The sequence below is a fragment of the Triticum aestivum genome, chromosome 7B (assembly GCF_018294505.1).
Source record: "Triticum aestivum cultivar Chinese Spring chromosome 7B, IWGSC CS RefSeq v2.1, whole genome shotgun sequence".
NCBI lineage: Eukaryota > Viridiplantae > Streptophyta > Magnoliopsida > Poales > Poaceae > Triticum > Triticum aestivum.
In genome coordinates this window covers 210589637-210613976 of record NC_057813.1, presented here as the reverse complement: position 1 = coordinate 210613976, position 24340 = coordinate 210589637, and the positions used below count along the sequence as shown (strand labels likewise).

The following is a 24340-nucleotide window of genomic DNA, read 5'->3' as shown; positions in this document are numbered from 1 at the left end:
GAAGACCGAAGAGCGTTCCACCATGTGAAGAAAAATCAGCAAACAAGTTATGATTTCAGAGTGGGCTCTGAACATGCGGCAAATAAAAAGAGGAAAAAGGGAAAAGACACATGGATGCCTTGCTTGGCAGGGTGATAGAATCAAGTCCTTCCCTCCACTGGGATCTGGGACCAGTTCGATTCAACATCCAACTGTAAAGAAAAAGAGCACAGCACAGTACAAGATCTTCCATTCTCTTCAGAGAACATCTGCTAGCGTTGCTAACCTGGTAACTTAAACGTGCAGGTCCTATCATCTACTTACATGTGGAGCAAGCTATCATTGTCGACGGCCCATAAGATGCTACTATGTCTTTCCTCTGTGTTTGTTAGTTGGAGTGTCAGATACTGCCTTGGCCTAATGGTGACACGGAAGCGATTGCGCGACACCGTTCAAATGGAGCTCTTCAGCCCGTCTCTCGAGTCGGTAATCCATGGCTCTCCAGGTCTTGCAGCTGGTTAGATCTCCGCGGCGCTCCGTCTGCTTTGCATCCAGAGGCAGTCAGTCCAGAAACGAACAAGAAAGCTGTAGATAAAACCTGAGGTGCAATCAATCAAAACAGACTTACTAGGACCATGTTCGTCGTCATCGCTATCGCCGTTTTGAGATGTGAAAAATGGAGTGAGGTAGTTTCTGTCCAATGCGGCCAAGGAGGTCGTGCTGCAACAACATTCAAAACAAGTGGTTTCAAATGCATAGTAGAATTCCTGCGGAAAATCGTGTGCCTAAACTTGGTGTCATTAAAAAAATACTCGTACAGCATACTTAAGTGCGTGTCAGCAACTTTCAGTGCTCCTGCAGCCATGAGAAGCATGTGGTGTCCTTTGATTAGTAAAATTTAACTGCTAGCTTACTTTTTCTGGATTTCTTGGAGTTTCAGTTTGAAATTGCTTGTGGTAGAAGTCCGCTCTTCATTGCCCAATTCTATGTTGCCCGCATTATTGTTCCCCTCATAGTTCTCCTGGTCCTGCAAGTCAACAATGAATAAAACTAGTACAAATTTACAAATCGTACAGGATGCTCAACAGCTACCTACAAGCCTTTATCAGTAGAAAGAAATAATACACCAGTAATCCATGAAGATCCCATACCTATCACATGTATGCATATACGGGCCACAACAAGGCTGCATTATCTTATCCCATGAGGCCATGACAGAACCAGTGACAACCACAACCATAGATTACTATAGGTCATTTATTGAAAAGTTTCTAAAGAAACTTAGTTTCTAATAAATGAACTTATTTGTTATCAGCATAGAACCTATTGGAGCATAGCCTATGCTGCCACGGCGAAACCTATACTGAACGACAACACAATCGTGCCAAATTTTCTCTCGGGAAAACGCAAAAGCTTTGCGTCTCGATGCATTGATAGATAAGAAGTTTAATTACATGCCTAGATTGGGATTTGTAACCATGCCATCTGATAGGCAGAAATGTAGGATATAACGTGCCAATTTTGATGAAGTGCATATTACTTGCCTCAAGTGAAGAAGGGCGACGACCATCATTACCATCTCCCACAACATGCAGAGCTTCAAGCATTGTGCTTGTTGAGCCTCCAATCAGAAGTACCTGGATTATCGCCATGAGAGAAATTATTCGGGATGGTCTACACTCGATACTAGCAGTAGTAGCAATCCCAGCATGTCTTCCTATTGCCATAGCAGTTCTTTCACTAATGACATGTCTAGTGTAGTCTGATTGTTTGATATCTTACTGTTAGAACAACAATAGATATGGTAGCACTCAGAATTGTCTGTCCATGGCCGTCAGGAAGATCATGAACAGATTGAAGAGCAAGGGCAAAAGCCATAGCCCCTCTAAGACCTGCACAAGTAAATGCACAAAAACTTTGATAGAACTGCTTAATATGCCAAAAATTATACTGAGCAAGCATGCTTGTCAGACTACATACCACTATACCAAAGTGCCTGTTGATATTGCCTGGATATTTGCCGCTGAGGTGGCCGTACCATATTTACCAAGAAAGCACACGAGAAAACATTTGCAGCCCTTCAAAATAAGAGGACACGGCAAAAACAAGCAACTTCAGCAAACTCATATACATGAATAATGTGCAGTTACCCAATTCAGTTAAGAAATTTAGAGCCTGCCCCGCAAATGCTTCAGCTTGAGCATCGATCTATTGTATACCAAATACGATGCCATTTTTATAATGCTTGTGTGGTTCTGTCAGATCTTATTAAGTCTGTCGTATCGGGAGGTTGATGTTCAGTTGTTGACAGCTTATTGGCAGACATACAAACGAACCCTCCAACCTCACCAAACGAACCTTATGAAACAGCAACAATGGAATTTGAACAAGGCCGAATGAAAGCATACCTTGCAACTAATATGAAGATCTTCATGAATCGAACGAAGTAAATGCTAAGGAAAAGGAAAAATAGCAGTGTATCTCATAAGAAGGAATTATGCGCAGTATAAAGTAGCTCCCAGTCAAAGTGAAGGATACAACTGAGAAAAATATGAACCCAATGTGTGACCAGCTTTGACGCTCCATCGCAATATCAAATCCCATATATATGAATCTGTAGGGAGATTAGACAAGTTTGTATGTAAATTTACCAAAAACAGAAAGCTTTTAAGTGTTGACTTACACAAAAGTTTCTGCTAATGACGAAAGCAGATGGAAAAGTGCAGCAGTGAAACGCTGGGAGTCCTCTGACAAGTTTGAGAATGTGTATCTCTTCATCACCTAGAAAGAGAAGTTCCACTATCAAGTAAATAACTTCAGGCAGAAATAATAATTCCTGACTGCCTCATTTAAGTTGAACCTACGACTCCAGTAAAGAGTATTGAGACTATGCCAGACAGACCAAAGCCTTCAGCTAGCATGTACCTGCAAATGAATTTACAATTGAATCTAGAAGCCTCAAAGCCTGAGAAAAAGTAATTCAAGTAAGGTGTGCTTACGAGAAGTATGGGAAAAGCACAAACAAGCAGCTCTCGAGGTTATAAAGGCTGAAAAAAAAAGAGTGCAATTGTTTATTATATCCAGGTAAACTTTGTTTCCCAAAAAAAAATTTGATCAGGGATGTTACTTACTTCTCAACACCGAGTGTTGAATACTTGAAGAGGTTTTACAGAATTAAGGACTAACAGATGGTTACCAGCATGCCAAAATAATGCAGAATACAACCTAACGGCATGCTAACACAAGATCAGTTTTTATTCAATCCAGATATGAAAAGAACACATCTAGGTTTAATTTTTCCACCAAAAGCATGTAAGCAGTGTCATCATATTCAAGCAGAGTAACAAACCAATATTGTGTGATCAATGCTTCAGAAGCATTACCAAAAGAAAACATCACATATAAATTGCAGCTTTCAGTGGGAGAAAACCATTAACGCTCTAGTAATGATGCAAAAAGTAGGGTGAAGGAAGGATATGAGAGCAGAAATAAATCCAGCTCCAACACCTGCAAAGATAAAAGTAGCTAGAAAGTCAGTTCTCAACTGCCATGCAATTTGCACCTATATGCATAAGCATAAAATAAAACCAGGGGAGATAAACCACAGTGACATCAAAACTGTAGGCAGGAAATCTGTAGAAAATGACCATATGAATACATTGTTCGTCACGATACCTGTTGACATTGACCCAAAGAAGTTCTCAAGAAACCTTAAGATAACTATGAAAATGTTTTGGCTAGAAGCATTCGTCCTCAGAGATGCCATAGTCCTGAAGATGAAGGGAGTCAAGGCGGATCCGGAAGAAGCAAATGAATGAACCAAAGGAGATCACAAATACGGTGCTGACCTGTACAAGGAGATTGCCATCTTCATCGCCACAAAACAGATTGATATCAAGCAAGGTGTAAGTATCAGTAAGAGCAATAATACTAATAATTTTACGTAAACAGAAATCATACAGCATCATTTAGCACAGATTCACCGAAAACCAGCGCATAGAGGTTCACATCCGTGCCAAGTTCCTGCAGTTAAATGAAAAGTAAGTAACCATTGCTTCTAGGATACCAGTAAACACAGTGTACTAGTACCTAAGTTGGCGACAGAAACCTGAAATATCGACAGCACAGTTACAGGATCAGTTGCTGACACAAGGGCACCAAACATCATACACTCAACCAGAGGCATCCTATAGACAAGATGTATTAACCCAGCAAGGTAGCTGCAATGACAGCGCATCATCAGATGTTCACAGATCAAAGGGTTGGCATACAATATTCATGCAAGCAAAGTAGTCTAGACTCTTACACTAAAACACCGGTGACAATGGAGGCAATTAAGGTTCCAACGATTGCAAAAGTAATAATAGCACCAAAGTTTGAGAAGAATGGTTTCTGCAATTACAGAGATAGTATATTTTAGCTGCAGCTAGACAGAATCTCGAAAAATAGGGGCATGGGAAACGCAGCACTTACTGGTGCTAAGCTGAAGCCGGACTGGGTAGCATGCAGTCAAGCAAAACATTTTGCGTGAGATTTACAAAAGACATAGCCGGAAGTATAATGAAGCATTTTTTGGAAAAGGGAGGTAAAATGAAACATATGCTAAGGATATAATATGATAGGAGGCAGCAAGAACAGAAAGAAGAGCTCCTCCCGGAAATTGAACCATCTCCTGAAATTACAAAGAAACGGATATCATATCAGCATGGTAAACAAGGAACATGTTGAGACACTTAGGTTCCTGGGAAGAAGGTAGTATATACCTTGTACTTTTCTGGGCGTTAGATACGCTAGCAAGCCCTCCCACGATCAACCCTGCCATAAGTGGATGGTAGGTTAGCATAGAGTCACAATAGAAGAGATTTATCTAATTCCTGGACCAAGTATAACTAAAACTGTAACTTGCGGACGTCCTCATCTTTTTGCAGACCAGCAGCAAAATCACAAGAGGATCAGCAACAAAAATTATGAAACCATTGGGTATGCTCACATATGCAAAATGGATATAACCAGTTGATACTGCAGGTATGTTATGAAACTTCATTGCCATCATTATTTATAACCTCAGAACTCAGGTTTCAGCGTAATAAAGAAATAATTTCGAAATGAGTAGCAGTTCCATATCCAGGGGAGATCACAACCCCCCCCCCCCCCCAACCCCTACTCAATTAGAGCATGAAACAATGTTCCCAAAGTGCTGACAAAATTCATGGATGCAGATACTTCATTGTTGCAAACCTTGCAAAATCTCATACTCAAATTTGTCTCTCTTGTCGGAAACAAAGAAAGAAGAGCACTCAGTTATGAACAATGTTATCAATTTGCTACAGTACTGCTTGACTTTTTTTTATCCTCGATAACAGGGGGATAAATTAGTATGAAATTTAACGTAACATTATGTGAACTACATCGATGAATTTGTTCAGAATTTTCTGAAATATTTTATCCTGAATTTGTATGTGATTTTCTCAAAAAGGTGGGAAGTTGCGCTGGACATGAAGCAGTTATCCATGCCAAAATAGACCATACACTATGGCCCTTGAGATGAAGGGTGGAGCCACAACATGGGCATGATGCGACATGAAGAAAGTGTAGCTCCTATTTTGCTATTTAAAGGCATGAGAACATCAGCACAGATACTCAACAAAAAAAATGTACAAAAAGGAAAAAAAATGAAGCATTCGTTTTACGTAGAGCCTTCGTGATCAGTTGTCTGACCAGTTGTTTCATGCTTCTGAAGCAGATTAAACTAAGTACAACACACTACAGTTCAGCAACTGCAAGCTAAGCCTTGGTGATCTAAAGCAAGCCCACAATCAAATGGTCAAACATGGTCAAATTCATCTCTAAATTGGCCACTGTGTTCTTGATTCATGAATCCGTAATTTTTGGAGTTGGACTGAGATATTTTTTTTTAGTTCGTGCAGCAACAGATTCAGCAGTTGACTATTGTTAAAGGCTTCATCGTGCTATCAGCCAAACATCGTACCACCAGCATTCGATCGCCCAAACCTCAACAAAGCAAGCCCGCTACTGTAAAACGGGCCTCCCGTTTTCCCGGCCAACCGACACGTGTCAGGAAACCGCAGTAACCCGGAGAGGCCACATCAATCAAACAGCCCAGAATCTTCAAAATGGCGCGGGCGCCTGACGTACAGCAGACGTACCGATGAGGAGCGACGCGCTGGCCTCGGGGAGGTAGTAGACCCTGCGGCGGCGGAGGAGGTGGCTGAGCACGAACGCCAGCACCAGCATCGATATCTGCAGCAGGATCCCCACCCCCGCCGCCTCCTCCTGCTCCTCCACCGTCGGCGCCCCCTGCGGCGCCGCCCCCGCCGCCATCCCTCCCTCCCACTCTTCCTCGCAAGCTCTCGCGGGTGCGAATGCTTCCTTGGCTTCGGCGCCTCGTTTGATTCCCGATGATTCCTTTTCCGGGATATTTGTCGCTGTTTTCCTTTCGAAAGTTCTTTTTCCGCCTCTGAAATTTTCTTCGGGTTTCCTCTCGTGCTCGTTCCTCTCTGCGTGGACGGCTGGGATGCGTTTGACTACACCTGACGGCTGGGATGCGGCTGGTACTGGGAGCTTGCCACGTCTCCGTGGACATTTGCACGGAGGAAGCCTGCAGTTTTCTTTTAGTTTTCTCAAAGAACATGAGTCGAGTTTCACTTATTAAATATTCAGCCTGCAGTTTTCTTTTAATACGGTACAGACACAAGCGCTCATATACACGCTCATACACTCAATCCTACGAATGCGCATATGCACATCTTAACCCTATGAAAGGTCTCTTCCCACTTAACGTCGAAAATTCTGAAATAAATTCAGGATAAATGCAAGCACCAGGATTTAAAACCTGATGGACTAGACATACCGCTGTCCTACTAACCATCCAACCACGACTGGTTTGCAATATTCAGCCTGCAGTTGTTACAAATAGTGCTTCGTATCTTTATTTGAAATTAGTATAATATAGTAAATTTCATTTTTTTACGCTCTAATTTCATGTATGTGATAACAATTACCCTATTTTTGTAACTTTTTTGTATTTTTATCCAATTTGTGTCACAAATTATCCTCTTTAATATTTTTTTTCCAATCTGTCAAGACGGTCCCACGTATCAGTGCTTACTTGGCTCTCGAGTCTCGACATAGACCGAGTAAAATTTAGCCAACCAGTTTTCTTTGGTCAGTTTTGATGGCTCCTCTCGTGTTTCTCCTAAGTCGTACCTAAGCAGCCAGACTTGTAGATTTTGTGGATTTAGGCACCGGCGTAGTGGGGGGAAATGGTGATGCAACCCGAACTCCCGTGCATGAGTGCCTCCTCCTCCCAAGGGGATACGATGACGATTTTGGCCTCCCATGGAGTCTGATGGATGCATTGACCACTAACGGTGACGTGCATCATACTCGCCTTGAGCCCAAGCAGGCTTTCCTCGGGAGACGATGGTGAAGGATGGGGACGGGGAGGCGGTTTAGGAGCTGGTCGACAAACGATGGGGGCATAGGCTAGGGATTTTGGGGCAGGGAGGGGTTCACAACATCATGTACTACACGACAATTTTGCAAGAAAAAAGAAAAAAACGCATGCAAGTGGCCCATACGCCATCGATTTATTCTTGAATACGGCGACCAAAGTGAATTTGAAGGACAAGTCCAATGGATGTCGATGAGTTTTACTCCGCTAATGATACATACTGATGACCCACGAATATAGGGATCAATCGTATCCTTTCGATAAATAAGAGTGTCGAACCCAACAAGGAGCAGATGAAAATGACAAACCGTTTTTAGCAAGGTAATTTCTGCAAGCACTGAAATTGTCGGTAACAAGTAGTATGATAGTAAGATAACTTGTAACGGGCAAGTAACTGTAATAGTAAATAAAGTGCAGCAAGGTAGCTCAATCCTTTTTGTGGCAAAGGACGGGTTGGACGATCTCTTATAATAAGCAAAGCGTTTTTCAGGACACACGAGAATTTCATATAGTCACTTTCATCATGTAGGTTTGATTCGCCTTCGCTACCCTGATAATTTGATATGTGGGTGGACCGGTGCTTGGGTGTTGTTCTTACTTGAACAAGCCTCCCACTTATGATTAACCCCCTCGCAAGCATCTGCAACTACGGAAAAAAATTAAGATAACAATCTAACCATAGCATTAAACATATGGATCCAAATCAGCCCCTTACAGAATAGCGCATAAACTATGGCTTAACCTTCTGTCACTCTAGCAACCCATTATCTAATAACTACTGCAATCCAGTCCCTTAGGCCCAAAGAATAAGGGAATCACAACATACATATCATCAAAATATACGAATATCAAATTCACATGATTACTTGCAACATGACTTCTCCCGTGGCCTCAAGAACAAGGGCAACTACTCACAAATAATATTCATGCTCAAGATTAGAGTGGTATTAAATAGCATAATGGATCTGAACATATAATCTTCCACCAAATAAACCATCTAGCATCAACTACAAGATGTAATCAACACTACTAGTCACCCACAGGTACCAATCTAAGGTTCTGGTACAAAGATTAAACACAAGAGATGAACTAGGGTTTGAGATGAGATGGTGTTGTTGAAGATGTTGATGAAGATTGGCCTCCCAAAGATGAGAAGGTTGTTGGTGATGACGATGGCTTCGATTTCCCCTTCCGGAGGAAATTTCCCTCGGCGAAATCGCTCCGCCGGAGGGCAAAAGTGCTCCTGCCCAAGTTTCGCCTCGAGATGGCGGCGCTCCGTCCCGAAAGTCATCTCCTTATTTATTTTTCTAGGTCAAAAGACCTTATATACCAGAAGATGAGCACCAGAGGTGGGCCAGGGCCCCCACTACCCATCAGGGCGCGCCAGGGGGCTGGCGCGCCCTGGTGCCTTGTGGGCACCTGGGGTGGCCCCCTCTGGTAGTTCTTTTCTCCAATATTTATTATATATTCTAAATTAATTCTCCATAAAATTTCAGCTCATTTGGAGATGTGCAGAATAGGTATCTCTGACATAGCCTTTTTAGGTCCAGAATTCCAGCTGATGGTATTCTCCCTTTTTGTGTAAACATTGCATATTATGAGAGAAAAAGCATTAGAATTACTCCACAGAGTGTTAGGATGCATAAAAACACTATAATTAACAGTAGGAAAACATGATGCAAAATGGACGTATCAACTTCCCCAAGCTTAGACCTCTCTTGTCCTCAAGCGAAAGTCGATATCGAAAATCATGTCCACATGTTTAGAGAGAGAGGTGTCGATAAAACAAAATACGGACATAGTAGCATCATGCTTATTATTATAACAACAACAAACTTTATCATATAGCTTCTCATGAACAAGTAACAATTCATCACAACATCGAAGTAGAAAGCATAAACTTAAATGTGTTGGTGTACTCAAGTAGGGGCACTCCTTCGTACCCCTTATTTGTGCACGGGCAGTCAGAGCCGCGCCCACGGCCACACTTAAGCAGGGCAGAGACAGGGAATCAAGGCCGCAAGATGGCCAAGGCAACGCCAAGACAGAGGCATAAAGAGCAAGAAGGTGAGGTGGTTTCCCCCGGCAGGACCCTTGCCGGGGCAGCCTCCATGGCCCTGGCAAGGACCTTGCCGGGGCAGCTTACCCGACGCCAGTGGAGCGCGCCACCCTTGAGCCCCAGTTTTTCCAACACCGCCAACCACGTTGGGACCTGGGCTCGGGAGGCGCCTCCATGATGGCATGCAGATCTTCGTGAAGACAAGAAACACTTCAAAGTAGAAGAGGATTAGAAGACGACGAACCTCGGCGAAATCCTTGTCGAGGAAACCCACAAGACCCCCGGCAAGACCCTTGCCGGGGATGACCGCAACGCCATGGCAAGACCCTTGCCGAGGACATCCGTGAGGCCACAGATATACACATCAAAGTAAGACTAGGGTATTACGCATCCACTCCCATGCAGCTGCCAGCCCACCAGCTAGGCAGGCGCCTGCGTGTCGACGTGAGGCTTCCAGGCCAACTCAGCATATGCCTACGTCGTGGCATGCAAACCTTCATGAAGGCCCTACCACCACGCCACCTCAGCAGCCTGCCAGCCTACATGGCGCTGACCGCCTCGCTAGCCCGGGCGCGTGTCAAGGCAGGGCGAAGCGGTGATAAAGTGAAGGGGACACGTCAGAGGCGCATTAAATGCGTCTTGTCCGGTAATGACAAGCGATAGGCTTACCCACAGTACCCGATGCCACCTCCTGTGTACCACTGTGGCGATCCCCTTGCCTATAAAAGGAGGCCCAAGGCATCCAAGAGAAGGATTCGGACCCTTGGACAAGTTACGCTCGTTGTAGCTAGCTTAAGAACTCCAAGAATACAGATATACACATCAAAGTAAGACTAGGGTATTACGCATCCTTGCGGCCTGAACCTGGGTAAACGACCCGTGTGTTTGTGTTGTCTGCTGATCCCGCTCTTCTCACGACCCCGCGCCCCGCAACCGTAGTAGGGATTCTTGTGATCCCATAGGTGTCGTTTCCCACCGACATCTTTGGCGCGCCAGGTAGAGGGCGTAGTAGTGAGAATCTGGTTTAGCAGCTGGTCGAGCAGCTCCTCATCGCCATGGCTTCCAAAGAAGAAGGTGACCAAACGAGGAGCTCCGTCAGCAGGTGCAGCAAGCGTTCGCACGACAACAAAAAAGTTAAGTCATGCAAAACTTTGAGTAATTCCTTTTTATATAAAGGTTATCCTCCTCGGAGATCTTCCCTTGGTATGAGAAACCTGCACGCAGTGGGGCCCGTCCATTATTGGCAACGCCCTTGGTCTGTTTCAAGTCCGCTCAACAGATCGAGCGGCTGCGTCGAGAACGGCATGGTGGCCTTTCGCTATTGGCAACGCTCTCGCTCTATCTCGAGTCCGCTCGACAGTTCGAGCGGCCGCGCTAAGAACGACAAGGTGGTTTGCACGGCAGCAAGCACACCCTGCCGACCGCTAAAGGATTCGTCCTTCAAAGCATGGTAGTTTGGGTTCGCGCGCCGGCAAGCCTACCCAATTGGCGTAGGGTGGACATACAAGGAAGGGTTGAGCAGGGGAATAACATGCATCAAATTTAAAACACTACAGAGTTATATTACATCAATTGTTGCTGTGGTTCTAACTAAAGATATGAATTATCTTGGTAGTGAACCCGCAGCGGCAACAAGAAACGGGGTGCCTAATCCCGATGCTGGCCCTCTATCCTCTGAATTCCGCCGACGCAGCTGATGATGGGCTCGATGCGCTCCTTGAGCACCGAGAGGTCTGCATCGCCCGGCAAGCTATCCAGCGCGGCGTCAAAGTCAAGTTCGGGGTTCTAGTATGCCAGCTTGGTGAGGACCTTGGTCATAGCGCCCTGGCAAAGTATCTGGGCCTCGTTGGCCAAGGAGCTCGCCTGGTTGGAGTCGAATCATTCCAGGGCTCCAAGAACGCCCTCGAAGAACAAGGTCAGCTTGGCGTTGGGGCTCGTGCCCGGTTCCAGGGCGTACCTTACTTCCGGCATCTTCATGTCGGCCAACTGCTTGGTGATCCTGTTGGCGACGTCGGCGAGGCGGCTGATCCAGAGGTTCTCGCCCTTCATGAAATCTACGTGGTTGGCAGCGGCATTCTTCCGCAATTGTTCCTCCTCCGCCAGGCTCTTGGTCAGGGCTCCCTCCCGGGCCTTGGCCTCCGTGAGCGTCTTCTCAAGACCCTCCAGCTTCAGCTTCAGGTCCTCAATGGAGTCATTGGCGCGGGAGAGCTGCTCGTCCTTGGCAAGGTTTTCTTCCTGCGCCACCATCAAGGCGCAGCGGGCCGAGTCTCTCTCCTTCACCAGTTGATCGGCCCTGGCCTTCAGGCCGTCCCGCTCCACCTCCATCTCCTTCACCTTGTTGTCGTAGGCCAGGGCTTGGGCATCGAGCGCTTCCTTGTGCTTATGCTCCAGCTCATGGGTCCGCGCTGCGGCAAGCTTCTCGACCTCCTCGTCCTTGCCGCGGAGTGTGGCGGCAAGCGTCGTCTCACAAGCGGCGAGGTCCTCCTCCTAGGAGTTCAGCTCGGCCTCGCGCTGGGACCGGATGGCCTCGGCCTTGGAGGCCTCCTCCCTCGCCTCCTCCCGGGCTTTCTCAATGCCGTCCTGCTTCAGGAGGAGCTCCAGCTCGCGCTGCGCCTGCTGGCCTTGGGCGGCCTTCAGCTCCTCGTGGGCCTAGTGGAACCAGGCCTGTGCCTCAGTGACGTGCTTCTCGACGTCCGCCTCCGCCTGGCCCGCCACCGCCTCCCTGGACTTTGCCTTGTCTAGGCAAGCATGATGGAGCGCCTGCAGCTTCCAGAAGCTGGCACCCATGGCCCGGAGAAGCTGCTCCTCCTGGGTGCCACCGCCACCAACGCTTGGCTCCTCGATGAGCCCGGCAGCGGCGAGCACTTCGTCATCAAACACTTCCCCCTCGGCCGGCGCCCTGGCGCTTGCCGTCCCTGGGAGGTGGACGAACAAGTCGTCGCTCACCTTCAGGTACTTTCCTGAGCCGGAGGCAGCAAACAAGGAGGGTTGGTTGTCAACCACCTCATCCTCGGCAGAGGCCTTGCCAGCCTCCTCCTCGGCAGCGCCCTTGCCGGCCTCCTCGGCGGCACCCTCACCGGTCTCTCAGGCAAGCTCCTTGGCGGCATCCTTGGCCACAGTCTCGGCGGCCTCCTTGGCGGCAACCTTGTCAGCCTCAGCCACGGCGTCCGCGGCGACCTCCTTGATGATGGTGTCAGTGTCCTCCTGGTCTGCCGGGGGGGGGGGACCTGGATGCCGAAGGAGGAAATGAGGCAGGGCCAAAACCAAAAATCAGAAGAGAAGAAAGAAGAGTAAGAGAAATCGGATGACTCACCCGTGCCAGGCTGAGAAGAAGCAGTCTCCTCCCCGCCCACGTCCGTTGCCGGGACGGAGCCACCGGCGCCCAAGTTTACCTCCTCCTCCTCCTTCTTGCGCATGGGCTCGGTGTCTGGCACCCTTGCCGCGGACGCCCCTCGGGACGGCGTGGTCGATGGGGGCGGCGTGGTGGGGGTGGCCCTTGGTGGCTCCTCCTCCTCCTGCTCTCCTCCTGCAGCCACGGCAAGGTCAGTACCAAAAAGCCACGCCCTGGTGCACGTTGACAGGAGGTAGGTAGTGAACGCACGCTGGAGGCTGAGCCGGGGGCTGCGCCGCGGGCTGCTGTCCGGGCTGCTCTCCACCACCAGCGGTGCCTTTGAGGTACCCGTCGGGGGCTGGCTGCCCGTCGAGGCCTTGGCCCTCTTTGCCGCCCGCTGGGCCAGCGTCTCTGTCTCCCTGCAAGAACAAGTCAAATCAAGGAAGGCAGCGTGATTCGTGAGGACGGAAACGGCGAGGGGCAGAGTGCTTACTCGTCCTCCTCCTCCTCCTCCTCTGCTGCCTTCCTCTTCCCCCTGAGGCTGAGGGACGAAAAGTCAAATCCGATCTCCGTGCCAGCACCTGTGGGGGAGGGGGAGGCGATGGAGTCCGGAAGCGTTTGGATGAAGAAGAGGCAGTCATCTTCTTCTTCGCCATCGTGGTCTTCTTCTTCGCCACCGCGGCCTCCTTCTTCGCCGCCGCGGCTCTCGTCACGCGCGCGGTTTCCCTTGGAACTCCTTGTCGTGCCTCAGCCTTGCCGAGCTGGACCGGCTCGCCAGAGCTGGCCCGACGCAGGATGCGTCTCCTCTTCGTAGCCGAGGGGTCGTCGGCCTTGGCCTCCTCCTCGGACGGTTCCTTTCCCATGCCCCCGACAGGGGGGCCTCGGTGCTGGCGCCGCCCGCCTCCTTGGCGGACTTCACCCACTCGACGAGCTCCTCCTCTTCTGCGGCCACGGCGGCCTCGTTCTCCACGCCACTGGCATCACCGGCCAGCCTGGCGAGCTCCGCCTCCATCGCCCTGGCGGCGATGTAGTTCAGCTCCTCCTGGGTGGTGTCCTGGATGAGCAGCAGCTCATCATGATCGAGTTCTTCGACCAAATTGGCGAAGAACTCCTCCACCTCATGTGCCGGGGGCTTGACCCAGGCCGGGTCGGGACCGTGCGCGTTGAAGACCGACATCATGGCGAGGATTTCGGCCTGCCGGGAGTTGTTGCTCAGCGGGACCACTCCCGGCGATAGCCCGAACAAGGGCCCCTTGACGACCTTGCCGGACTTCGCGGCCTTGCCGGTCCTCTCCACCTTGCCGTCGGCGTACACGTCGAGCTGGAAGAGCCTCCGGCAATACCAGGAGTGCCCCAACACCGTGAGGTTATTCCGCAGGCTAGTGCGGAGCCTCATGATGTCGGCCGCATTCCTGAAATCCGAGGCCGGCCTCCCTTTCTTGTGCAGCGGAGCGATTCGATGACGGATGAAATCCACCGCAATCATCTCGAGGGTGAGCCCGGCCTCGGTAAGACGGCGGATCCTGGTGGTGGCGATCGAGAACTTCTTGTCGTTGGGGTCGAGGCCGCTTCAGTCCGTGCCACGGAGCAGCGGATCCCGACGAACACCCCGACAGAACTCCGTCGGGTTCCCCTTCACAATCCAGCACCACCGGGTCCGCCACTCCTCCCATCTCTCCTTCGTGGCGCCCTCTGGGTACGCGCCTTTCTCTTGGCCCCTCGGGATCCAGGCGACGGTTCTAGAAAGGGCGCCCCCGGGTTGGACGCGGGGGGAGAAGTAATGGCGGAAGAGCATCATGTTGGGCACCACCCCGGCGAAGCCCTCGCAGAGGTGGGCAAAGTACGCCAGGCACGCCACGACATTCGGTGTGAGGTCCAACAAATGGAAGCCAAAGGTGCACATGATGTCGTTGAAGAAGTCGGAAAAAGGTGGGCATAGCCCGCAGTAGAAGAAGTCAACAAAGAATGAGTACTGTTTTTGGCCACCCTTGTTGCAATCTGCGGGGAGGGCACGCGTGGCGGGATGCGCCAGCGTCACCGCCCCCCACAAAGGCTTGAAGTAGTCCTTGAGCTCGAAGACATCGACGGACGATGGGATGAAATAGGTGGCATGAGCCCGCCGCGCCGCCGCCTCGCTGTCTGACGTCTCCTTCTGCCTCATGTCCTTGGCCACACCCTTGCCCTTGCCGGATTTATGCGCCATGGCGACTGGGGAGAGAGCAAGAAATTGGAAGGAGTGGGGGCCGCAGCAGCAGCGAGCGAGAGCTTGAAGAGGAAGAAGATAAGGGCGGCGATGATGAGATGAGGGAAAGCACAGAGGGTAAATGAGTCACGCACCCGCGATTATTCCTTTTTATGGGGAAGACACGGGCTGCGTCTTTCCCATTTATTGCGACATGATGCATGCCTACAGCGACCGCCCCACGCAAGCCCCCCACATCACGCGTGACCCCCACGTCACGCATTCAACGTGGGTCGTGGGGAAGCGCAGCGGACGAAAAATCACCGCAGTAAAAACTGCCCCGCCTGCCCACGCACCGTTCTGGGCCTGGCCCAACAATGTGTCGCGCTTATGTGTGGCCCAGGCCCGAGGGCTCCTGTCGGTGTACTAAAGTAGGGGCGCTCCTTTGTACCCTTATTTGTGCACGGGCAGTCAGAGCCGCGCCCACGGCCACACTTAAGCAAGGCAGAGACAGGGAATCAAGGCCGCAAGATGGCCAAGGCAATGCCAAGACAGAGGCATAAAGAGCAAGAAGGTGAGGTGGTTTCCCCAGGCAAGACCCTTGCCGGGGCGGCCTCCATGGCCCTGGCAAGGACCTTGCCGGGGCAGCTTACACGACGCCAGCGGAGCGCACCACCCTTGAGCCGCAGTTTTTCCAACACCGCCAACCACGTTGGGACCTGGGCTCGGGAGGCACCTCCATGATGGCATGCAGATCTTCGTGAAGACAAGAAACACTTCAAATCAGAAGAGGATTAGAAGATGACGAACCCCGGCGAGATCCTTGCCGAGGAAACCCACAAGAGCCCCAGCAAGACCCTTGCCGGGGACGACCGCAACGCCACGGCAAGACCCTTGCCGGGACCCCGGCAAGGCCCTTGCCGAGGACATCCGCGAGACCACAGCCAGGCCCGCATCCGCCAAGTTTCTACCACCACTCCCATGCAGCTGCCAGCCCACCAGCTAGGCAGGCGCCTGCGTGTCGACGTGAGGATTCCAAGCCAACTCAGCACATGCCTACGTGGTGGCATGCAAACCTTTGTGAAGGCCCTACAACTGCGCCACCTCAGCAGCCTGCCAACCTACATGGCGCTAACTGCCTCACTGGCCCGGGCGCATGTCTAGGCAGGGCAAAGCAGCGATAAAGTGAAGGGGACACGTCAGAGGCGCATTAAATGCGTCTTGTCCCGTAATGACAAGCGATAGGCTTACCCACAGTACCCTGATGCCACCTCCTGTGTACCACTGTGGCGATCCCCTTGCCTATAAAAGGAGGCCCAAGGCATCCAGGAGAAGGATTCGGACCCTTGGACAAGTTACGCTCATTGTATCTTGCTCAAGAACTCCAAGAACACATATATACACATCAAAGCAGGAGTAGGGTATTACGCATCCTTGCGGCTAGAACCTGGGTAAACGACCCGTGTGTTTGTGCTATCTGCTGATCCCGCTCTTCTCACGATCCCACGCCCCGCAACCGTAGTAGGGATTCTTGTGATCCCATACCCCTCGCACCCACTCCAGTAAGTGCACCTCTTCGGGGTGTTGCGCTCCCATCGAGGACGTGCCAGAGAGCTCCACTGGCAAGAGCAAGAAGTCCAGAGCTGCACCACCAGAGACCAAGAAGGTGTCCGTCAAGGAGGACGGCACGGGAGGAGCTTTCACCATAAGATCCACCCTCGATGGCAAATAGGAAAGCGAGCTTGTCACTTTCCTACGGGTGAATGTCGATGTGTTTGCATGGTAGGCATCCGACATCCCCGGCGTTCCCAGGGAAGTGATTGAGCACCATCTTGCTGTCTGTCCTCATGAGCGGCCCGTCAAGCAGAAGGTCAGGAAGCAAGCTCTGGAGAGGCAGGAGTTCATCACGGAAGAGATTAGGAAGCTAGAGGCGGCAGGCTTGGTAAGAGGGGTGCTCCATCTGACGTGGCTGGCCAATCCGGTAGTGGTGCACAAGGCAAACGGGAAGTGGAGGCTGTGTATTGATTACAGAGATATCAATAAAGCTTGTCCAAAAGATCCTTTCCCGTTACCGCGCATCGACCAGATTGTTGACTCCATAGCCGGGTGTGACCTGCTACCATTCCTTGACGCCTACTCAGGGTACCATTAGATCTTCATGATAAGAGAAGATGAGGAGAAGACAACATTCATCACCCCATGTGGTACATATTGCTTTTTACGGATGCCTTTTGGGTTGAAGAGTGCTGGCTCGACTTTTGCAAGAGCAATCTAGATTGGTTTTGAGCCCCAGCTACATAGAAATATGGAAGCTTATATGGATGACATAGTGGTCAAAACCAAGGACAAAGCAACACTTGTGCAAGATTTGGAGGAAACGTTTGCAAACCTGCGCAAGATCAACCTCAAGCTGAACCCTGAGGTGTGTCTTCGATGTCCCGTCCGGCAAGCTTCTCGGGTTCTTTGTGTCGCAGCGTGGGATTAAGGAAAACCCAAACAAGATCAAGGCCATCGAGCAGATTGAGGCACCTAAGCAGATCAAGGACGTGCGTCGGCTCACTGGCTGCATTGCCGCCATGAGCAGATTCATCCCCAAGTCCGCTGAGCGTGCCCTTCCCCTTTTCAAGATCTTGAAGAAGGCGGGCCCAATGGAGTGGACCCCGGAGGCCGAGGCAACGCTGTAGGATTTGAAGAAATACCTCTCCTCTACCCCAGCGCTGGTTGCGCCTAAACCACAAGAACCGTTGCTGCTGTACCTAGCGGCAACAAATCAAGTGGTTAGCACCGTGCTAGTGGCGCAGAGGGAGGTTGACGAAGAGGCGGCAACAACGGCAGAGTTGACGGGTGGCGAGCCAGAACCCTCCCCGGCAGGGCTTGGTCCCGGCAAGACTGAGCCCCCGGCAAGGTCTAACACGAGTGCAACGAGGCCCACACAGCTAGGTGAAGTGGTGCAGAAGAAGCAAATGGTGCAGCACCTAGTTTACTTCGTCAGCTCCCTCTTGCAGGGGGCTAGGTCGAGGTACTCCGGTGTGCAGAAATTGCTCTTCGGCCTCCTTATGGCCCCGAGGAAGCCGCGTCATTACTTCCAAGCGCACGAGATCACCGTTGTTACCCACCTTCCGTTGCAACGGATACTGCATAACCCAGATGCAACGGGAAGGATTGTGGAATGGGCCTTGGAGCTGTCAAGTTTTGGCTTGATCTTCGAAAGAACCTCGACGATTTAGAGCAGAGTCTTGGTGGAGTTCGTTGCCGAGTGGAACTCGACGCCCGACGAAGAGGTCCAGGAGACCACTCTCCCCGGCAAGGAAACAAGTCGCAACTGGATTATGTACTTTGATGGGGCCTTTTCGCTACAAGGCGCCGGTGCTGGCGTGCTGCTCGTCGCACCCACCGGAGAGCACCTCAAGTACGTGATCCAGATGCACTTTCCCAGGGAGATGTCAACGAACAACAATGCTGAGTACGAAGGATTGCTTGCCGGTCTTAGGTCGCGGCAGACCTCGGGATCAAAAAGCTCATCGTCAGGGGCGATTCACAGCTTGTCGTCTGGCAGATCAATAAGGATTATCAAAGCCCGTTGATGGAAGCTTACGTGGATGAAGTGAGGAAACTGGAGGAGCACTTTGATAGTATACAGGGAGAACATGTCCCCCGAGTGGAGAACGACATCGCCGACTACCTGTCAAAGTGCGCTGCCCTCAAGCTACCTGTGGAACCAGGTACTTTTGTGCTTTGGTTAACTCAACCATCCTTGAACCATCAACAGAACAGAACAAGCAGAGGAAGTTAGGCCCCGGCAAGTACTTACCCACCGATCTCCCTGGAGCCGCCGACGAAGATGTTGTCGCGGACGCCGAGCCTGCCATGGGACAACCGACTCCGGCGGGGCGCCAAACCCTTGCCGTGGAGGCAATCGTTCCCGCGGCGGAGGAAATGCCTTTGGTCCTTGCGGTCGAGCAACAGGCTCCGGCGTGGGCGCAGCATACCGTCCGATTCCTCCAAATAGGGGAGCTTCCTGAGGAGCAGGAAGAAGCAGAGAAAGTAGCCCGCCGGTCTGCTCTGTACCAGTTCGTTGACAACATTCTATATAGAAAAAGACCGAATGGAGCGAAATTGAAGTGCATCTCTCGGGAGGAAGGACTGGAGTTGTTGGCGGAGATACATGGAGGCATATGTGGCTCCCACATACGGTCGAGGGCCCTTACCGGCAAGGCTTTCCGGCAAGGTTTCTTCTGGCCCACTGCCCTCCAGGATGCGACGACACTAGTAACCAAGTGTGAAGCGTGCCAGTTCCATTCGAAGATGCTTCATCAGCCAGCTCAAGCCTTGCAGATAATCCCTCTCTCCTAGCCATTCTCGGTCTGGGGGCTCGACATACTGGGCACTTTTCCCCGCGCCGTCAGGGGCTTTGAGTACTTGTATGTTGCAATCGACAAGTTCACAAAGTGGCCAGAGGTGGAAGCAGTGAGGAAGGTGACCGCACAGTCAGCCGTCAAATTCTTCAAGGGGCTAGTTTGCCGCTTTGGTGTGCTGAACAGAATCATCTCCGACAACGGCACGCAGTTCACAAGGCACACCTTCATGCAGTATATTGAAGACCTCGGCAACAAGGTCTATTTTGCCTTCGTGGCACACCCACGGAGCAACGGCCAAGCGGAGAGGGCAAATGCTGAAGTGCTACGTGGCCTGAGGACGAAGACTTTTGACAGGCTGCACAAGAGCGAGAGGCACTGGATTGATGAGTTGCCGGCGATTCTTTGGTCAATCAGAACGACGCCAAACTGAGCGACCGGCCAGACACCCTTTGCCCTAGTTTACGGGGCAGAAGCAGTTCTCCCCATGGAACTCATATACAGGTCACCTCGAGTGCTCGCTTATGATGAGCTTGAGCAAGAGTTATTGCGGCAAGATGATGCAACGCTCCTCGAGGAAGATCATCTTCAGGCAGCTGCGAGAGCAGCACGCTACCACCAAGCCTTGCGCCGCTACCATAGCCGCAAGGTTCATGCCCGAAGCTTTGAGGAAGGCGACCTTGTTCTTCGGCGCATTCACTCGGCCAAGAATTCCAACAAGTTGACGTCGAAGTGGGAAGGCGCTTATCGGGTAACACGAGTCATCAGGCCTGGCGCAGTCCACCTGGAGACCGAAGATGCCATTCCAGTGAGCAACTCCTGGAACATCGAGCATCTTTGCAAGTTTTACCCATAAAGCGCGGCCACCGCCCCCCCCCCCCGGCATGCCACCTTTTGTACAAGCCTTGCCAGCAAGGCATGTAACCCTCTATACAAAGCCAGACGCAGACCCTGAGCATAAATAAAATGAAGCGTTGGCGCCCTAAGTTATAGCATGCATGCTAGATTGAGTCTCTCCCTCGGTTAGGGTTGATAGTGCTTAGCAGTGACTAATCCCTAGCATAGAGGTTGAGTTTGCGTCTCTTTGTTCCTGTCCATCCTCTTTGGTTCACAGGGTACATAAGTGTTTCCGCCAAGCTAAGGGGAAGGAAGAGAACAAGCCGGCACTCCAACCCCGGCAAGCCAAGCTGCCGGGGGATGAAGATACAAAGGTCCACCCACGGCAAGCTAGGGTTGCCGGGGGTTGCAGATCCAGATAAGCTTTCCTATCTCCTGTTATGCATTTTCATATGTAGATTGGGACGTATGAAACCTCGTTTTATTCCGAGACTGTCGTGCTCCCTTCATTCCTACCACCCAAGAACTTCTTCTTGGTTTGGAATCTGGTTGTAGCTGCGGAGGCAAGGAAGCAAGCGTAGGGCCCACCCCTACCTTGTCCCTGCCTCCACCAAAGGCGTGAGTATGGTCGAACGGAGTAGGGGAGCGGTAAGGCCTGCTGCCGGGCAACGGTGTTTATATTGAAAATAACAAGGATTTGTTCCTTGGTATGGGCTTTTCTCACACACACACAAGACCCGATAAGCACCCTTTTTTCATTAATACGTTCCATACAGGTACAGTTCATACGGAATGAAAACATGAATAGAGAGGTTACAAGTTTTAAACCTAACTAAGGCCCATAGGCTTACAAGCTGAAAAAAGATAAGGTGCCCGTAATCCCTTTCTTGTCCCTCTCCTCAGGAAATGGAACAAGAAGGCGAAAGGGTAGAAGGAGCGCCTAGGCGAGGTACAAGCAGAAGAAGGCGCCAAGAGAACATGTCGGTGGCCGCCTAGGAGAGAGCTGGTGGTGGTGGTGCCGGAGGAAGAGCTGGAAGATGAGGCAGTGGTCCGTCAATATGCTACAGAGGCATCGGTGCCATCGTACTCCGACTTGACGGCCCGCCACCCGCCTTCTTCGCCTTCTCCGGCCTTCCCACGCCAGCCGCCCAAGGAGGCGACCCCGAGAAGTTCAAGGAGCCGGCTCCACCGGGAGAAGGAGCCCGGTGCAGATGCTGCTGCTGCCAACACCGCCCCGAAGCGGCGGGTCCGACACCTAGTCGGACCCGTCATCCTCTTGCCTACTACCCTCGTCGTCGCTGCCGCTGTCCTCCTCGTCGCTCTCGCTTGAGGACGAATCTTTGTCATCTGAGGAGCTCTCCACGCAGCACTTCAGGCGAGTTTCGAAATCGCCGAAGACCTTGACGGAGAGGAGGCCATTCTCCATTAAGTTGAAGTAGATAATGAGCCCCGCCGTTAGGCTATGGATGCGAGCAAAGGCCTTCCATCCGCGGCGAAGATACATCACATGAGGGGCTGGGAAATCAACATTGGCTCATGTGTCGCTGTTCCCGCATCCCCTCATGTGCAGCCTCAGCGCCTGTGGCGGATCGAGCTCCATCTCCCGAGCGAATGGGGTCGGGAGGCGAAGACGATGGCACGCCGGCCGGCACAGCCTGATGAAGAACTCGCGGGGGTTGTCCCCGACGTGGCCCTCCATTGGGGGAAGGACCGCTAGTGGAGGCGAGGCCGATGTGCCACCCCGTCCTCCTCTTCCTTGAGCACCACGGCGGCCTCGGCCTCGCCCCCTCCCCCTTCCCCTCGCGGCCGGCTCCGCCGCCATGGGCTCTTGGGGAGGAGCGACGCGTTGTCGAGCAGAGACCCTTGCCGCCACCATCGAAGCATCAACGCGCCCTCTCGCCATGACAGAGGAGAGGAAGGAGCAGGGATGGGGAGAGGCGGATGGCGAAGGAATGAGAGGCGCCATCCCTCCCGCTCCCCTCCTTATAAAGGGACGGGGTCGGGGCTCGGCCGCCCTTCTCAGCCAATCCGGCTCATTAAGGTGACAGCGGGCGAGGCTGTTGACCGCCCTCCCCACCCAATTGAAGGCGCATGGGTATCGACCCACGCGCACACGTCTTCCCATATTCCACGCGCCTGTCATTCGCCCTACGTTGTGCATGCGGCGTACGTGGCGCAAGGCACGGGCGTAATGGGACGCGTGGAGCGACGGTTCCCAGGTAAGGAGAGTAAATGAGCAGCGGCCCTGCGGTCTCGAAGGGACATGCAAGCCGCCTCTTCACTATTTCACCGCAGGATGACACAAGCATGCCTCGATCACCCCCGCGCGCGACCCCCACGTCACGCATGCAACGCGGATCGTGGGAGAGCGCAACGGGCGGAAAAACCACCTCAGTTAAAAACTGCCCCGCCCACCCGCGCATCGTTCTAGGCCTGGCCCAACAACGTGTCATGCTTATGTGTGGCACATGCCCGGGGGCTCCTGTCGGTGTACTCAAGTAGGGGCGCTCCTTCGTACCCCTTATTTGTGCACGGGCAGTCAGAGCCGCGCCCACGGCCACACTTAAGCAGGGCAGAGACAGGGAATCAAGGCCGCAAGATGGCCAAGGCAACGCCAAGATAGAGGCATAAAGAGCAAGAAGGTGAGGTGGTTTCCCCCGGCAAGACCCTTGCCGGGGCGGCCTCCACGGCCCTGGCAAGGACCTTGCCGGGGCAGCTTAGCCGACGCCAGCGGAGCGTGACACCCTTGAGCCCCAGTTTTTCCAACACCGCCAACCACGTTGGGACCTGGGCTTGGGAGGCGCCTCCATGATGGCATGCAGATCTTCGTGAAGACAAGAAACACTTCAAATCAGAAGAGGATTAGAAGGCGACGAACCTCGGCGAGATCCTTGCCGAGGAAACCCACAAGACCCTTGGCAAGACCCTTGCCGGGGACGACCGCAACGCCACGGCAAGACCCTTGCCGGGACCCCGACAAGGCCCTTGCCGAGGACATCCGTGAGGCCACAGCCAGGCCCGCACCCGCCAAGTTTCTACCACCACTCCCATGCAGCTGCCAGCCCACCAGCTAGGCAGGCGCCTGCGCAGGGCGTGAGGCTTCGAGGAAAACTCAACACATGCCTATGTGGTGGCATGCAAACCTTCGTGAAGGCCCTACCACCGCGCCACCTTAGCAGCCTGCCAGCCTACATGACGCTGACCGCCTCGCTGGCCCGAGCGCGTGTCAAGGCAGGGCGAAGCGGCGATAAAGTGAAGGGGACACGTCAGAGGCGCATTAAATGCGACTTTGTCACGCCCAATATGTGACCCTATGCAAAAGGAACTCGAAGGTCCCACCAAGGATAGACCCGCATATTGAAACGCTTTTGCAAGGTGGATATCATTACATCAACATTACATAATAGAAGGGGATACATGCAAAAGGCATACAATGCCACATGAATACAACATCACAATACATAAGAGCATCATCCGACTACGGATGAAACACAAACAGAAACTCAAACGACATCCACCCTGCTAGCCCAGGCTGCCGACCTGGAACCTATCCCCTGATCGAAGAAGCAGAAGAAGAACTCAACGCAAGCAAGCATCGCTCCCGCGTCATTATCATCGCATAACCTGTACCTGCAACTGTTGTTGTAGTAATCTGTGAACCACGATGACTCAGCAATCCCATTACCATGGGTATCAAGACTAGCAAAGCTTAAGGGAAAGGAAGGGGTAAAGTGGTGAGGCTGCAACAGCGACTAAGCATGATATGGTGGCTAACATACGCAAATAAGAGCGGGAAGAGAGCAAGCAGAACGGTCATGAAGCTAGCAATGATCAAGAAGTGATCCTGAACTCCTACTTACGTCAAACATAACCCAAAGACCGTGTTCACTTCCCGGACTCCGCCGAAAAGAGACCATCACGGCTACACACACGGTTGATGCATTTTAATTCGGATCTGGTGTCAAGTTATCTACAACCGGACATTAACAAATTCCCATCTGCCTATAACCCCAGGCACGGCTTTCGAAAGATTATACCCTGCAGGGGTGTCCCAACTTAGCCCATGACAAGCTCTCGCGATCAACGAAGGATATACCTTCTCCCAGGAAGACCCAATCAGACT

General features: G+C 51.7%; 1 protein-coding gene across 2 annotated transcripts; it reads right to left on the bottom strand.

The window, feature by feature from the left end:
• Positions 1 to 49: 49 nt before the first annotated feature.
• On the bottom strand, positions 50 to 6433 carry LOC123160366 (sodium/hydrogen exchanger 6). Of its 2 annotated transcripts, none has more exons than XM_044578175.1 (22): positions 6147 to 6433; positions 4743 to 4794; positions 4592 to 4651; positions 4453 to 4477; positions 4286 to 4371; positions 4088 to 4199; positions 3940 to 4002; positions 3828 to 3847; positions 3655 to 3749; positions 3458 to 3486; positions 3111 to 3142; positions 2979 to 3026; positions 2844 to 2904; positions 2663 to 2760; positions 2518 to 2593; positions 2388 to 2407; positions 1960 to 2057; positions 1762 to 1871; positions 1524 to 1616; positions 894 to 1006; positions 608 to 699; positions 50 to 522 (listed from the first exon to the last, which is right to left on the bottom strand). In XM_044578175.1, the coding sequence occupies exons 1-22, from the start codon at positions 6319 to 6321 to the stop codon at positions 446 to 448; spliced, it is 1635 nt and encodes a 544-aa protein (XP_044434110.1). In that variant the 5' UTR covers positions 6322 to 6433; the 3' UTR covers positions 50 to 445. The 2 variants fall into 2 exon arrangements, with proteins under 2 accessions (XP_044434110.1, XP_044434111.1); XM_044578176.1 differs by having other exon boundaries at positions 53 to 519.
• Between the last annotated feature and the right edge of the window lie 17907 nt (positions 6434 to 24340).

Excerpts from the sequence above, each read along its gene's own strand:
- LOC123160366 (XM_044578175.1), bottom strand. The coding sequence starts at position 6,321 with ATGGCGGCGGGGGCGGCGCCGCAGGGGGCGCCGACGGTGGAGGAGCAG. Across the intron at positions 4,795-6,146 it reads CAGCGCGTCGCTCCTCATCG|GGTTGATCGTGGGAGGGCTT; the intron begins GTACGTCTGCTG and ends CACTTATGGCAG. Across the intron at positions 1,872-1,959 it reads ACAGGCACTTTGGTATAGTG|GTCTTAGAGGGGCTATGGCT; the intron begins GTATGTAGTCTG and ends TTACTTGTGCAG.